General features: G+C 45.8%; 1 protein-coding gene across 1 annotated transcript in view; it reads right to left on the bottom strand.

The window, feature by feature from the left end:
• Positions 1-4,711: 4,711 nt before the first annotated feature.
• The window catches only part of tmem276b (transmembrane protein 276b), a 33,814-nt gene continuing 22,554 nt past the window's right edge, over positions 4,712-15,971 (bottom strand). The window contains exons 3-4 of the mRNA XM_055649847.1: positions 7,712-7,849; positions 4,712-5,703 (exon numbers count right to left, since the gene is read on the bottom strand). Of these exons, the coding sequence (XP_055505822.1) occupies positions 5,459-5,703; positions 7,712-7,849 (383 nt within the window). The 3' untranslated portion in view covers positions 4,712-5,458. The remainder of the gene's footprint in view (positions 5,704-7,711; positions 7,850-15,971) is intronic.

Genomic DNA, 15,971 nt, shown 5'->3' with positions numbered 1-15,971 from the left:
TTATCTGAAACCCATGTCCTCTGGTCCTCGATTCACCTCCTCTGGGCAAGAGATCCTGTGCGTCTACCCGATCTATTCCTCTCATGATTTTATACACATGAATTATGAAGTTATGGTTTCATTCTACAAGTTTGAACCATGGCCACAAACTGAAAGGCGATGCCACCACCACGATTATCGCTGCCCGCCTGCACATTGTGCTGCCCTAACCAACTACACTTTACTTTGCTTCAGTCTTGCATCCAAACAGACATTCTGACTCGCTAAATTCCAGACTCTTTGATGTTATTCAGTTGTCTGTTGTTGAACGCCTTTGGAAATTTACCGAGGTACATGATGCAATCATCACATCGCCTCCAAGAATTTCACAGGTCTGTTAAGCAATGTGGGCAAGTCTTTATTTTCTATCAATTACCGCTGTTGTTAAACTGACAGCTTTGTAGTTCACTGTATATGTTCAATCTCCTGTTTTAAACTTGGCTATCTCCCCCTCTTTGGCACAACTCCTTTATCTCACAGTGGTGTTCGACCAGTTAGGTTTATTTTAATGTGTGAGCAATTTTTTTTCGTCTGAGTGATTAATTGACATTTCTACATTTTATAGGTAGTTGCGTGACTTCTAATCTTATTTTCTGATTACATATACACTGATGTCTCCATAGTAAAAAGTGATATTGAATATTTATGGACTCTATGTCCCTTATTGACCAGCATGGGCAAAGAGAAGTGGAAAGGCTGTGACGTAAATTTCTATCAGTTCGTTCTTCAGTGATTTTATCCTGTTTGTCACAGTCACACCCAAACTTTCCTGCAATATATCTTACAAGTTTGATTTTGTTTTCATTACTTGATGATTTAACCTCAGATCTGTTTACTTCCTAAATGATTAAGTAATCTTCTAATCTCTATACTCTTCTGTCTGCTTATTTGTTACCTATGTCTTTCCTTTTCCTTATCATTCTGATGGAGGACAGTGCGTCAGGCAGCTTCCGATAGCAGTTTTTGCTCTAGATTCCAGGGTCTACAGCCTCCATCATTGTATTTCACTGGGTGTTAGGTTACCTGTGTCAATATATTTTGATCCTGGACTTCAATTTTCTCTTGGTTTTATCTTGATTTTGATTAAACATTTTTCCCCTCTGCTGTTCTGTATCATTGCTTGCCATTTGTGTTTTATTTTCCAAGACATTTCTTAGCCCGTCAGGGTTGACACTTCAGTCTACCTTAATTTTGTCATCTGTCTACTTTCATCAGTCATTGTCTTGTGACATGCCATGATCATTGTAGTCTAAATAGTCTAGTACTTTAATGTTCTCTGCTTTTTGTGCCTGCACACTATGGGATTCACTGCACACTATGGGAGTTCTGTGTCCTATACCTACCTCTTCTGGCCAGTTTGTTCTGAGGTATTTGAAACCCCGTTCCCCATGTATTATTACTGTCCTTTTAGGCCTTTCCAAGATGTATTGACAAGACCTCTGTTTCACCTTGCCTCCACTGTGTTCTCTCTTATCTCTGCTGCTTAGATGATATTTCGGCCTCACTCATGGAGGCAATGCATTTTTCTGCAACCATTGACCGTCTGGGGTTTGAGTCGGGGGAGGGATGGTTACAGGGGCTTTACTACTATTTCCACCTGTACAGCAGCAGCTCGCAGGACTTTGGGGAAAACTACCCAGAGCCTGGGAGAAGAAAAAGACCAGGCAGGATATGATGGGCTGAACAGCCTGAGTTGTAAGATTATTTTAAAGCTGTTAGTGACAGGAGTGTCATTGCAAAAACCTGATGGGGTGTAATAATATAAACCAAGGTGTGTGGTGTGATTTAACAGGAATGTTTTCAGTTTTAGACAGTGTTAAAGCACACACAGAAACACTGGTCTTTGGTAAACACTTTCAGTGGCACTTGCTAATTCTCTGATCTCACTGCAGGTGCTCCCTGCTGCTGAATGCCTTGGTATTGGCTTGTTGGCGATATAGGTGTGTGAGATCTGGGAGTAGGGTAGTACCTGTATTCCCAGCACAAGGCGGCCAGGGTCATGTTTGCACCCATTCGGACTCAGTACAGAATTCATTGCTTGACCGTGAGCTCAGAATCTGTATATTCTGATTCAGATTTTATTCCATAAAATACATAAAATTCTACTAAACTACATAACAGTAGCTTGTCTGTCAGTTGGTATGATGCCATTTTTGAGTAGGCTGCCACAGCTGTTCCAGCTTTACTGTTTATGCTGTAACCCAGGCTCCTGTGTACATTCCACTGCTCTTTCTTTCTCAGCCACCCATTGTCCCACTCCCAGTCATCGTCTATGGTTCAGTGCTCCACTGCCCATCTTAAACATTGTCCCATCGTATAATCTGGTGCTGCTTTTTCCATAACTCCCCTAAACTCCCTGTACCCTTTCCAGAGTTAACAGCTCAATCGGCAACCTCTTAACATCCTGCCACCCTTACCCCTGCTTTTCAATATCTATTAGTCTGCTTCAGTGACCCAGTTTAATCTTGATTTTAGGTGCTGTCTGTGTGGAGTCTGCATGTTTTTCCTGCGACCGTGTGGGTTTCTCCTGGATGCTCCAGTGACCTCCCGCATTCCCGACTGCTGCGGCTACTGTGACTTGCCTTGAGAGCATGGGTAATTGATAGACTTGAGGGCGAGGTTGATGGGATTGTGGTGAGAAGGCTGTGGGGTCGGGTTATGTAAATGGATAGTTTGACACGTACCCAGTGGGCTGAAGGCTGTTTCCATTTTGTGTGCCTTTAATCTCTGTTCCCCTCTTGAGTCTGCCCGCTTGGTTCGGGTCATTGTGCCCAGTGTGGGCCTGCAGTAACCATGAACGCAGTGCTGAGACCTGCACTATCATGGATGAGAGAGCACTCCATCCAGCCCAAAGAATGAACACAGCCACATTTGTAACTAGAATGAAGCTACAAAATACTATCTTGTAGTAATTTGTTTTTATTATTGACCAACTGAATGTTCAATGTGTATATTACAATTTCAAACACCCCCCACCCACCAATAAGATCATTTCCTTTCTTGCTCAATCCATGGAAACAATACATCTAAATGGACATCACAATATTTTACATTGCACCAAACACAGGTAGCACTGCACTGAGTTGAATACAGTACACAGACTTGCACATCCAGAGCTGCATGCTTCCTCGAGAAATGACGTGGCACTATGAACAAAGCGCAGTAGATGGAGGGGCCAGCAAGTCTGGTGACTAAAGTCAAAACCTGCCAACTTGAGGCAGGAGAGGGAGTAGAGGAAGGGTTGAATCAGCGACTGAGAAACCTTCTTTTGTCCAGGGTGAGGTGTGAAGAAACTTGAGTTATTGATAAGGGGAAGGTTGGTGGAGCTGAGCTACCACAGAATATGTGAAGCAGGCAAGGGTTTGGAGTAAAGGGCCAACCACTTTAATTTGACCTGGGTCGTGTGAAGGCTAGGGCACAGCAAACAATTAGATAGATAGCCTCTCCCAGGGTTCACTTGCGATGTCTCTCTTTACCTGCATTACCTCCTCTGTTACATGGAGGAGTTGTTGGCCCAGTTTTGTGGGCAGCCACTGACCTCTGGTCATTCATTTTTAAAAAGTGGTTGGATGGAATGGAAGAACTGACATGATTCAGGAAATGTGTTATAGTCTATTGCCTTCAACGTGCACCCACTGAAAATTATACAGCTGGTCAGTGACATAACCCCCAATGTTACCTATTCCATCCCCTCACCCACCCCCACTTTTACCCATTTTAAACCCTTCCTATGGCCCCAAATATTACTCCCTCCCGCCCTAACCCCAGTGCTTCTGCCCCGACTCCAAATTCCATATTCCAGTTCCCTCCCTTGCATCCCATCCCATTAGCCCCTCATTATTTTTTGAACCTCCTTCCCTGCAACCGCTAACCTCACCCATTCCCACCCCCACAGAACCCAATGTTATACAACCCCACCCTATCCCCCTCAGACCCTTCCCAATAATCATCCCCCTCAGAACCTGTTACACATTTCCAACCCCCAATTCCCAACTCATTCCCTTCTCCTTAAGTTCCAATGTTATCATTTCCAACTACTCTGGGGCCTCCAACCTTACCCCATCCAGAACCCCAAGTTACCATACCCAATCCTTCCTCTGCAGCCCTTACTGCTGATGAGCATTGTTCAATGACATTTAAATGGGGGGCAGGGGTTGGATAGAACTTCGCCTCTCAGTACATTGATATGCAGACTAATTGGCCTTGCTACCAGTGACTTAGGCAGGAACCTTCACAGATCCTGCAAGTAGATCTCACAGGGCAGGTACCAGATACAGAACAGAGGAGTAAATAGCAGTGTAGGAAAGAACTGCAGATGCTGGTAGACACAAAATGCTGTAGTAACTCAGCGGGACAGGCAGCATCTCTGGAGAGAAGGAATGGGACGTTTCTGGTCGAGACCCTTCTTCAGACGACTGATCAGTCTCAAGAAGGGTCTCGACCCGAAATGTCGCCCATTCCTTCTCTCCAGTAAATAGCAGTGACCATCACATAATTAGCGGTCTTGCTATTTTACCAGAGCAAATGCATGTGAATTTTTCAACCAGCTAAAAGATTTAATGAATGATAGCTTATTTTGACTGCCAATGCTCTATTTTATCGGTTTCAAATGGTTGGACATGTTTGTTAGTCTACACATTTGCCTGGGCTGTTGGATGTGTGCAAGATATGTGGGTAGCAGGTAGTTTAAGTGTCAGCAGTTTCTCTTGGATAACATGAGTGGGCTAAGGTTGGATTTTCCCTGGCCCCAGTCAGCCTGTTCTCTCTCCCCGCTGGCCCCGTCTACCCCACGCTGTCACCAGCCCACAGGTGACCATGGACTGTCCTCGCCGTACTCCAGCACTGGCGCCCTAGTGTGTGTGGAGAGTGGACGAGAGGCCGCACAGTGCGCAGCGCCTCCAACTTCTGCAAATCGTTTCATTTTCATCTCCAACGTGTTTTTATTTACAAAAATGCATTTCCAACTGATCGGATCCAACCAAAAAGAAAGACAAAAACGGTGCAATTTACAGCAAGATCAAACAAACAAACAAACAAACGCGGTGCAATTTACAGCGGCGGAATTCTGTACAGCGGGAAAAAGATATTTCTGTCTTTGTACAAATTAATGCAGTTGTGGTTCAATTCGGTCACGGCCGCATTACAAAACACGAGACCGGGCGGATCGCAGACGTACCGCCCCTCCAGGCGGGAGGGAGGCGCCACTTGTCTGAGAGCCCGGGACTCTGACGCGGGTGAGTTGTATCAAAACTGTACACCCTCAATGCAGGGCGAGGGTTTCAAGGCATTAATGAAAGATGTTTTCTTAGAGATTTTAATGCTCCTTATCACAAGTAATTCTACTAAATTACATTCAATAAAACAGCGTGGAAGTATTGAAACGTTTCTCACCAGGCCGCCCGAGGCCCAGCTCCCTCGGTCACATAGTGCCGTTCTCCACCCGCGGCTTGTGTACGGTCGTGTGCGGCGTGCTGAGGGACGGGGCCAGCGTACACAGGAACCCGGCCAGCAGCGTGAGGCCCAGCCCGCCCCAGGCGCAGAACATGGACCAGCCGTAGCCGTGGCTGATGTCCTCGGGCAGGCCGTACATGTGGCGCGGAAAACGGGAGAGTTCGAAGTTAATGCCGGCCACACAGGTGCAGAGGGAGATGATGCAGCAGGTTCCTGGCGGGGCAGAAAGCAAAGAGAGTCACTCTTTCTCAAGCAGTTGCACCTCCTCCTTCCACCCTCCCCTTCAAACTCCATTTATTATCCGCACTCCAGCCCGATCACTTCCACCGACTCTGGCACCGTCAGACTGCTCGCCTCCCACCAGTAGAACCACTCTGATAGCTTGACCCCCTCCCCCCCCCCCCCCACCGTAGATCGCATTTTCCTCTGCCCTCCAGGCAGCTCTGCACTTAACTCATCTAATGCATTTCAGCATACAAAGCCGCCCCCCCCCCCCCCCCAAAATCTCCCTAAACTCATAACTGTCCCTACCTTTATTTCCAATTTACCAATCCTTGACCTCGAGTGTAGACTGTAGAGTCATAGAGTGATACAGCGTGGAAACAGGCCCTTCGGCCCAACTTGACCACACTGGCCAACATGTCCCAACTACACCAATCCCATCTCTCTGTGTTTGGTCCATATCCCTCCAAACCCGTCCTATGCATGTACCTGTCTAACTGTTTCTTAAATGTTGGGATAGTCCCAGCCTCAACTACCTCCTCTGGCAGCTTGTTCCATACACCCACCACCCTTTGCGTGAAAAGGTTACCCCTCGGATTCCTATTAAATCTTTTCCTCTTCACCTAAAACCTATGTCCTCTGGTCCTTGATTCACCTACTCTGGGCAAGAGACTCTGTGCATCTACCTGATCTATTCTTCTTATGACTTTTTACACTTGTACATTCTCCTTAGCAACAATGAGAAACGTGTAGTTTGTACATTCTCCTTGGCACAATAGCCCCTGCCCCCACATCCCAGGGAAATATGGGTTAACTAGCCTCTACGATCTCTTCAGTGAAGATGGGTAGCAGGAGAATCAAGGGCAGTCGAAGGACGTGCAAGGGAGATTATGCTGGTTGACGTGGAGAAGGAGAAACGGACTGGTGCAGTTCCTCTCCAGGAGACACCACCACGCTAATTGGCCTTTCTGTGTTTTCTTGTAAGTTAAACGTTTTCATGGCCCCTAATTTTATTTGTGGAATCTCCTCTGACCCCCAAGGTAACTGCACTCCTTGAGCAGCACATTTTAATTCCCACCCCTGGAAGCATTGCTGCGTTCCTGATCTCTGGAATTCCTTCTCTAAAGCTTTTGAGGTCTCTGCCCCACTTTCTACGGTGAAGGTGTGCCCTAAAATTGCATGCCCCCACTTATCACATTCTGTCTCTGTTTCTAACCCCTCCTCGTCTTCCTCTTTTTTTTCCTAGCCTGTCCTAACCCATCACCCACCTGCTGTTTTCCACGAACACTTCACCTTCCTCACCTGCCCATCATCCCCTAATTCCACCTATCGCTTGCTAGCTCCTGCCTCCCCCCCCCCCCCCCCCCCCCCCCCCCCCCCCCCCCCCCCCCCATCCTCACCTCTGTTACCACTATCTCCCGTCTACACTCTCACTACAGATGAGAGTCTCAAGCCGAAACATTGACCATTCCTCTGCCTCCAGCGATGCCTGGCCCCCTGAGTTCCCCCAGTAGTTTGGTCCATGGCTCCAGATTCCATGACTCCAGCATCTGCAGTTCCACATGTTCTTTAAAACCCCAGTTGGTTACCTGCCCTGACATCTTGTGCTGCCACTCATTGTAAAATTCTGTTGGTTAAATTCCTGTGTGTGTGCTGGGTGTGTGGGTGTGTGACTAAGTACATTAATAATACTTCAGTGACAACAACCTCTACAACAGGTTAGTCTGAAACGCTGCTAGTCATCCCAGAATGAGATATAGATCAATCAAATGCCAGTATTGTCCCGAGAGAGAAAGAGGGACTGAGGTCCAGTGGATACCTCCCTGGAGGGAGCGAGACAGGAACCAGTGTTCATATATCTCCCCAAGAGGTCGGATGGGACTCCCTGTAGTCAGTGCATGGATATCTCTCTCAGTTTGCCAGGGATTGTACCAGCGGTGAGCTCTCCACGCCCCGAGTCATTGGCCTGAACTCACAGTGCGGAGACCGATCTTCTCACCTCCCATGAGGAACAACAGGCCAGCCACGTACTGCATCAGGTCGTGGTCCTTGCAGCAGCCCAGGGTGCCGATGATCCAGCCGAAGAGGATGATGGACACAGCCATTCCGATGAAGCCTGCCGTCATCCGCCGCAGATCTGTCAAACGGAGTCAGCTTTAGACTAAAAGGAAGGACATTCGCCACCCGGCACTGACGCTCGCATGATCCAGGACAACCCTCTCTCCGCTGTTCGGGCAGAGTTCCAGGGAAGCACAGGCTGGATAAGAACACTGGTGAATTATTCAGCAAATCCACCCCAATCTCAACACCAGTGTCAGCAAAACATCACACATTTGAGCTAGAATCGCATATGTGAATGTACCAATGCCAGCTTTGCACAGACAAAGTTTTCCCCTGATTTTGACAGTGATGGAGCAAAGAGGGGGGCACGCTGCATAGAAACATAGAAGAATAGGTGCAGGAGTAGGCCATTTGGCCCTTTGAGCCAGTACCACCATCTAATATGATCATGGCACATCATCTAAAATCAGTACCCCGTTCCTGCTTTTTCCCCATATCCCTTAATTCCTTTCGTCCCAAGCTAAATTCCAAAGGTTCACAACTCTGGGTGATAAACCTTTTCCCATCTCAGTCCTAAATTGCCTACCCCTTATACTTAAACTGTAACCCCTGGTTCTGGACTCCCCCAACATCGGGAACATTTTTCCTGCATCTATGTAGCTTGTCTAGTCCTTTTATAATTGTATCTGTTTCTATAAGATCCCCCTCATCCTTTTAAATTCCAGTGAATACGAGCCCAGTCTTTCCAATCTTTCCTCATATGTCAGTCCCGTCATCCCTGGTATTAACCTGGTGAACCTACGCTGTACTCCCTCAATAGCAAGAATGGCCTTCCTCAAATTAAGAGACCAAAACTGCACACAATACTCCAGGTGTGGTCTCACCAGCAGGACCTCCTTGCTCCAAAACTCAAATCCTCTTGCTATGAAGGCCAACATGCCATTAGCTTTCTTCACTGCCTGCTGTACCTGCATGCTTACTGTCAGTGACTGGTGTACAAGTACACCCAGGTCTCGTTGCACCTCTCCTTTTTCTCATCAGACACCATTTAGATAATCTGCCTTCCTGTTCTTGCCACCAACGTGAATAACCTCACATTTATCCACATTACACTGCATCTGCCCACTCACCCAACCTATCCAAGTCACCCTGCAGCCTCATCGCATCCTCATCACAGCTCACACTGCCACCCAGCTTTGTGTCATCCGCAAACTTGGAGATGTCACGTTTAAATCCCTCGTCTAAATCGTTAATATATATTGTAAATAACGGGTCCCAGCACAGAGCCTTGCGGCACCCCACTAGTCACTGCCTGCCATTCTGAAAAGAACCCGTTAATTCCTACTCTTTGCTTTCTGCCTGCCAACCAGTTCTCTATTCATGCCAATACCCTACCCCCAATACCATGTGCTCTAATTTTGAACACTAATTTCTTGTGTGGGACCTTGTCAAAAGCTTTTTGAAAGTCCAGATACACCACATCCACTGGCTCTCCCTTGTCCATTCTACTTGTTACATCCTCAAAAAATTCCAGAAGAATCCATGCTGACTTTGACCGATCCTTTCACTGTTTTCCAAATGTGCTGCTATAACATCTTTTAACAATCAACTCGGGCATCTTCCCCACTACCGGTCAGGCTAACTAGTCTATAATTCCCCGTTTTCTCTCTCCCTCTTTTCTTTAAAATGCGGGGTTACATTGGCTTCCCTCCAGTCCACAGGAACTGATCCAGAGTCGAGAGAACATTGGAAAATGATCACCAATGCATCCACGATTTTTAGGGCCACCTCCTTGAGTACTCTGTGATGCAGCCCATCAGGCCCTGGGGATTTATCTCCCTTCAGTCCCAACAGTTTACCTAACACCATTTCCTGATTAATGTGGATTCCCTTCAGTTCCGCCCTTCCACTAGATCCTCGGTCCCCATGTATTTCTGGGAGATTGTTTGTGTCTTCCTTTGTGAAAGAACCAAAGTACTCATTTAACTGTTCTGCCATTTCCTTGTTTCCCATTATAAAGGGACCTACATTTGTTTTCACAAATCTTTTGCTTTTTACATATCTAAAGAAGCTTTTAGTCAAGTTTTTATATTCTCTGCAAGCATTTGTTCATGCTCCCCCCCCACCCCACCCACACTCTTAATTAACCCCTTTGTCCTCCTCTGTTGAGTTCTAAATTTCTCCCAGTCCTCCGGTTTGCTGCTTCTGCTGGCCAATTTATGTGCCTCTTCCTTGGATTTAACACTATCCTTGATTTCCCTCGTTAACCACAGTTTGAGCCGCCTTCCCCATTTTATTTTTTCGCCAACCGGGGGGATGAATAATTTTTGGAGTTCATCCATGCGATCTTTAAATCTTTGCCATTGCATCTCCACCGTCAACCCTTTAAGTATAATTTGCCAGTCTATCCTAGCCAATTCCCATCTCATACGTTCAAAATCTCCTTTTTTTTAAGTTCAGGACCCTAGTCTCTGAATTAACCGTGTCACTTTCCATTCCTAATGCAGAATTCCACTAAATTATGGTCACTGTTGTCCAAGGGGCTTTGCACAACAAGATCGCTAACTAATCCTTCCTCTTTGCACAATACCCAGTCTAGGATGTCCTGTCCTCTAGTCGGTTCTTCTACACATTGACATCCCATATACATTCCAGGAAATCCTCCTCAGCACGGCGACCAATTTGGTTGGCCCAATCTATATGTAGATTAAAGTCACCCATGATAACTGGATATAAGGAGATGGTTGAGGAACTGAATGATCAGGACTGAGGATGAAGGTCGGGCATCCAGTGCCTAGAGCCCCATGGCAAAAGGCCAGAGGGTAAAGCAAGTCCAGAAAAGGGAACATGCTGACTAAAGTTCACAGGGAAACAAGGAACTGCACAACAGAGGAGTGCTTGCATTGGGAGCTGTCCACTGGTGTGGATTTTCAATATTACAATCCAATTTACCAGAGGGGGCAAATTTCAATAGAATATTCCAAGGCATGGTTAATATCCATGTGGAGTTGGGACACTGAGGTTGGAGGCTGGGGATGGTAGATCTACAGATGTAATGAGTCTGTTGGTGGGGCCATTATCTAAGGGTTGGGTGTGAGGACTTGATCAGCAGCTGATGCACATCTCTGCAAGAGAGTGGTCAGTCCACCAGACCACAACAGCTCCGCCATTGTCTGTGGGTTTATTGATTACACTGGGATTAGTGTGAAGTGAGTGGAGAGCTAGGTTTTAGAGGAGGCAAGGTTAGAGGGTGAGAGCAGGGTGGGTAAGCCATGGTGTTGAGGTTGAATCAGTAATCCCAGCCTCTAAGCAGCGGACAAGGATGGGTTTCTTTAACGTCAGTAGTGGAGAGATTGCAACGAAAAATAAAATAATCTGAGCAGGTATAGATCCAAGATAGCGCACAAAACTCTACTTCACTGATGGAGATCTGTTGAGAGATGCTGTCCATCTCTGTTAGGTTGGGAGAAAATACTAGATAGACTTGCCAGCAAACCTGAAGGCAAGAAAGGAGACTGCAGTAGCATGGCTGTGAAATCAGGCTCTGGACAAGAAGTGGTAATGACACTACACTGTAGAAAAATAGATGGATGTGCGTTAATTACGTTGACTTGGGAGTATGGGGCACAATCTCAATATCGGCAGATAATGCAAAGTTGTAGTAAACAGGGATGGTGACATCAAGAGGATCTAAACTGGCTGGTGTGGTGGTTAAATGTGTGCCGGACAAATGGAGTGTAATGTGTGGGACGGTAAACCAGGACAGGCAATGAGACAGTGGTACAGTCCTAAAGTGAAGTGGCTGGGTCAAAGGAGCCCAACAGGAATCTCTGCAAGTGACAGCCCAGCTGCATTGGCATCCTGGGCTTTATACATGAAGAGCAGTTGCCACTGTTGGCAGTAAAGATGCTAGCAGGTGACAGAAAATAAGTTATTAGTAAAAGCACAGCATTATGACTGAATTCTGAATGGGCGGTGGTATTAGATTAACTAATTGCTTGTTTAATGGGACTCAGTCAAACATGAAGAGACAAGACAGGGCTTGAGTAGAGAGAGATGGTTCTAACTGGATCTCATTGAGAAAGAAAACACTCACCTGATGCACCGATGGCCCATGTACAGTACAAAAAACAACAGCCTCCACCAACGTTCGAACTCCTACGTTGTCAACAAACACGCTCAGGGCACTGACATGTTTCCACCCAATAACATCTCCAGTATTATTTTTAATATTAATACTAATTTAAGAAACCATATATCATTTCCCTCGGAGCTCGATTATCTGAATGTTTCAGCAACTTCTGTTATGAAGTTGGATAGCACAGGGTGATATAGTGGCACAGTTGGTAGAGCAGCTGCATTACAGCTCCGGAGACACCAGGTGCTATCTGCATGGAGTCTGCACATCATCCCTGAGACCAGGTCTGAAGAAGGGTTTTGGCCCGAAACGTTGCCTATTTCCTTCGCTCCATACATGCTGCTGCACCCGCTGAGTTTCTCCAGCGTTTTTGTGTACCTTGTATCCCTGAGACCATGTAGGTTTTCTCCTACATCCTCAAGACATGCAGGTTGGTGGGTTAATTGGCTGTGTAAATTGTCCCTAGTGCGTAGGTGAGCGTTAGAATCTGGGGAGAGTTGATGGGAATGTATGTATAATAAAAGGGAATTAATGCTGGATGTGTATAAATGGGTGTTTAATGCTTGTGACTTGGTGGGCTGAAGGGTCTGTTTCTGGGCTGTATCTTAAAGTGTCTCGAAGGTCTATATTTAATTTATTTTCATATCCCTATTCCCGTACCATCTGCTCATAAAACAGATACTTTACTGATCCTTTTTATCATCCATCTCAACTTTTACAAATTAGCTTCATATTCCTGTTCATTCTTGCTGAATTTTTAGATGTTCCCATCAATCAGACATCACCACTCTGACATCCAAAATCCTTTCAAATCTAACACTATCTTCAGGTGCTGCATTAACCAACATTGGACAATTTTCCCGAGTTGTTTTTTACATTTCCACAACCATATAACAATTACAGCACGGAAACGGGCTATCTCGGCCCTACAAGTCCGTGCCGAACAACTTTTTTCCCTTAGTCCCACCTGCCTGCACTCATACCATAACCCTCCATTCCCTTCTCATCTATATGCCTATCCAATTTAATTTTAAATGATACCAACGAACCTGCCGACATCACTTCCACTGGAAGCTCATTCCACACCACTACCACTCTCTGAGTAAAGAAGTTACCCCTAAACTTCTGTCCCTTAATTCTGAAGTCATGTCCTCTTGTTTGAATCTTCCCTATTCTCAAAGGGAAAAGCTTGTCCACATCAAATCTGTCTATCCCTCTCATCATTTTAAAATGAGAGGGATAGACAAAATAAAACTTGTCATAGAGCACAGAAACAGGCCCTTCAGCCCACCTTGGCCATGCCGATGAAGTTGGCACATATAGGGCTGGTCCCATTTGCCTGCATCGGCCCATAGTCCTCTGACCACTTCTTATCCATACAGCCGACAAATATCTTTTACAATTCATAATTGTATCCTCTTGCATGTTCCTCTGCCAGCTAATTCCAAATGAGAACAACACTCGAGTGAAAAGGTTGTCCCTGAGATTCCTCCTTCATCTTAACAAGCCTATACCCTCTAATTTTAGAAACCTCTTCCTCGTGAAAAAGACTGTGATTGTTCACTTTATCCATGACCGCCATGATCTTGTACACATCAACAAGGTCATCCCTCAGCTTCCTTCACTCATGAGAAATAAGTCCTAGCTTATCTACCCTCCCTATAACTCAAGCCCACATGCCCTGGTAACATCCTTGTGAATCTCTTTTGAATCCTTTCAAACATAATGGCATCCTCCGTAACTGTTGGATGACTGGAACTGTACACGTACCCTGTGTTGCCTCACCAATAATTTTTACAGCCACATCATGATGTTCAAACATTTTTTCTCCATACCCTCCCCAACGATGCCAAGCAGGCCGAATTCCTTAGACACAAAAAACGGCGTAACTCAGGCGGTCAGGCAGCATCTCTGGAAAAAAGGAATAGTTGACATTTCGAGTCGAGACCCTTCTTCAGACTGAGAGTCAGGCGAAAGGGAAACGAGATATAGACGGTGATGTATAGAAATGTCTTATTCACCGCACTGTCTCCCTGACATATCACCTTTAGGGAACCATGCGCCTGTACTCACAAATCTCTTTGTTCTGCAACATTCCAAGCCTCTATCATCTATATAATTAAATGTCTTATCTTGACCACTTCCTGTCTGCGCTGTATATTTATTTTTGAAAATATGTTACCCTGTATCGCTGTGATTTGTGGCCATCTTACTCACTGTCCTCCTCCGCTGAGACAGCCCGAGGACTTTTCCCATCGATAATAAATACAAAAGTTATGAGTGTTTAAAAAAACCTTGAGATCAGCTGATTGGTCCTCTCGCCTATCAATTGCCGCTCTGAAGGTAATGCCCCTTCCGGGGGTGGTGGGGGGGGAGGACTATAAAACCCCGGATTCCTGGACGTGAGTCAATCACTCTGCAAGATCGCGATGGAGAGGCCATGACTGTAATTCTAAGCTGTGAATCAACTGAACTGTGAGTCTGCAATGTACTTGCAATAAATCATTTGTTAGCCCTTAATGATAATGCCAAGAGTTGTTTGGCCTGCTAACCTGCCTGTGCTTTAAAGTGCAATGCTTAATTGAAAATGAAATAACAATGCCATGAGTTGTTTGGCCTGCTGCCCTGCCTGTGCTTGAAAATGCAATGCTTTATTAGGTCCGACTGTGTTAGGAAGGAATAAATGCTTTATTAGGTCCGACTGTGTTTGGAAGGAATAAATGCTTTATTAGGTCCGACGGTGTTTAGTCCAAAAGTCCCGCTCATTTCGTGACTTCCGCTTAGTGGACAGGTCGTGCTGATTGCTTAATTTCCGATGAGTGCAGAGGTCGCGCTAATTGCGGAAGTGCCGCTGACTGCAGAAGCCCCACAGTGGAGAGGCTGCACTGAGCCATGTGAGTAGATTCAAGAAAGTTTACTGTCATATATATGGTTTGAGTATGTATGAGTGTGTATGTGTGAGAGTTTGTGTGAATGTGTATGTGTGTGTGAGTGAATGTATGTGAGTGAGGGTGTGTGTAAGTCTGTGTGTGTATATTAGAATTGGTGGAATATTGCATTGGGGGACCAGCCCTCTCGTGTGAAGCTGGGACCTAACGGGTCCCACTTGGTCTAGTTTACTATGTAAACCCCGCCCTGGTTTGGCATACTGCACACTTGTCAGAGTTAAATTCCATTTGCCATTCCTTGGCCCTCTTTCCAAACTGATCTAGATCGTGTTGTAAACTTAGATATATCCTTCCACAAAGTTTACCATACCAGGCTCGTCTGGTTGAAGCTCCCAGTGATGACACGGAAGGCATCAGCTTACAATGTTCCATACTTGTTGATCGCAACTCCCCATTCCCCAAGTACTATCTTGATGTGTGTATTAGGCAGGATGTAGACTGCAGCCAGGATGACAACAGAGAATTCCCAGTTGATGCCAAACCTACCAATAAGTTTTAGTGGTAATTTTTCTGAGTTTCAATACAACAGAAAGGCAATCTCAGAGCAGGTTCATCAATGTACTGAGCTGGAAAGCCATCGTAAAGTATTGCACCTATCCTTCTACCTCACCTTTACAGCAAATTGGGTTTGCCCACTCAAGCGGAAGTGTACACCTTTGTTACATGGAACTCTAAAATCCTCTTTTACATTCTGCCTGGAATACAACTTCTGTTTGAAGAGTCTATAACATTACTCGTGTGTTTTTGCACTTGCCTCCACACAAACATCCTGACTTCCCAAGCTCATACCCTTCCCTCCACCATCTTGAATCCATTAGGTCAACTTTCACCTTTCCGTCGTGCCCAGGAATAGTGATCAATAGCGACCAGATCTCCATGACAACATTAAGCCATTTTCTCGCCCACCAAACTATTAATTCATCGTCTTTTTGCTTCATGTTTCACTGGCCAACTTTCCATTTCCTCCGATGTCATCTTCATCACCAATGTCTTTCATTGTGTTCTGCCCCTGCCAGACCCACTCACCCCACCCTACAACCATGGTACTTGTGATCTTGCCCTGCTCTGATCTTCCTACAATAGACAATAGGTGCAGGAGTAGGCCATTCGGC

The sequence above is a fragment of the Leucoraja erinacea genome, chromosome 18, assembly GCF_028641065.1.
Source record: "Leucoraja erinacea ecotype New England chromosome 18, Leri_hhj_1, whole genome shotgun sequence".
Classification (NCBI taxonomy): Eukaryota; Metazoa; Chordata; class Chondrichthyes; order Rajiformes; family Rajidae; genus Leucoraja; species Leucoraja erinaceus.
The sequence above is the reverse complement of the archived record's forward strand: the minus strand, read 5'-3'. Positions and strand labels throughout refer to the sequence as shown.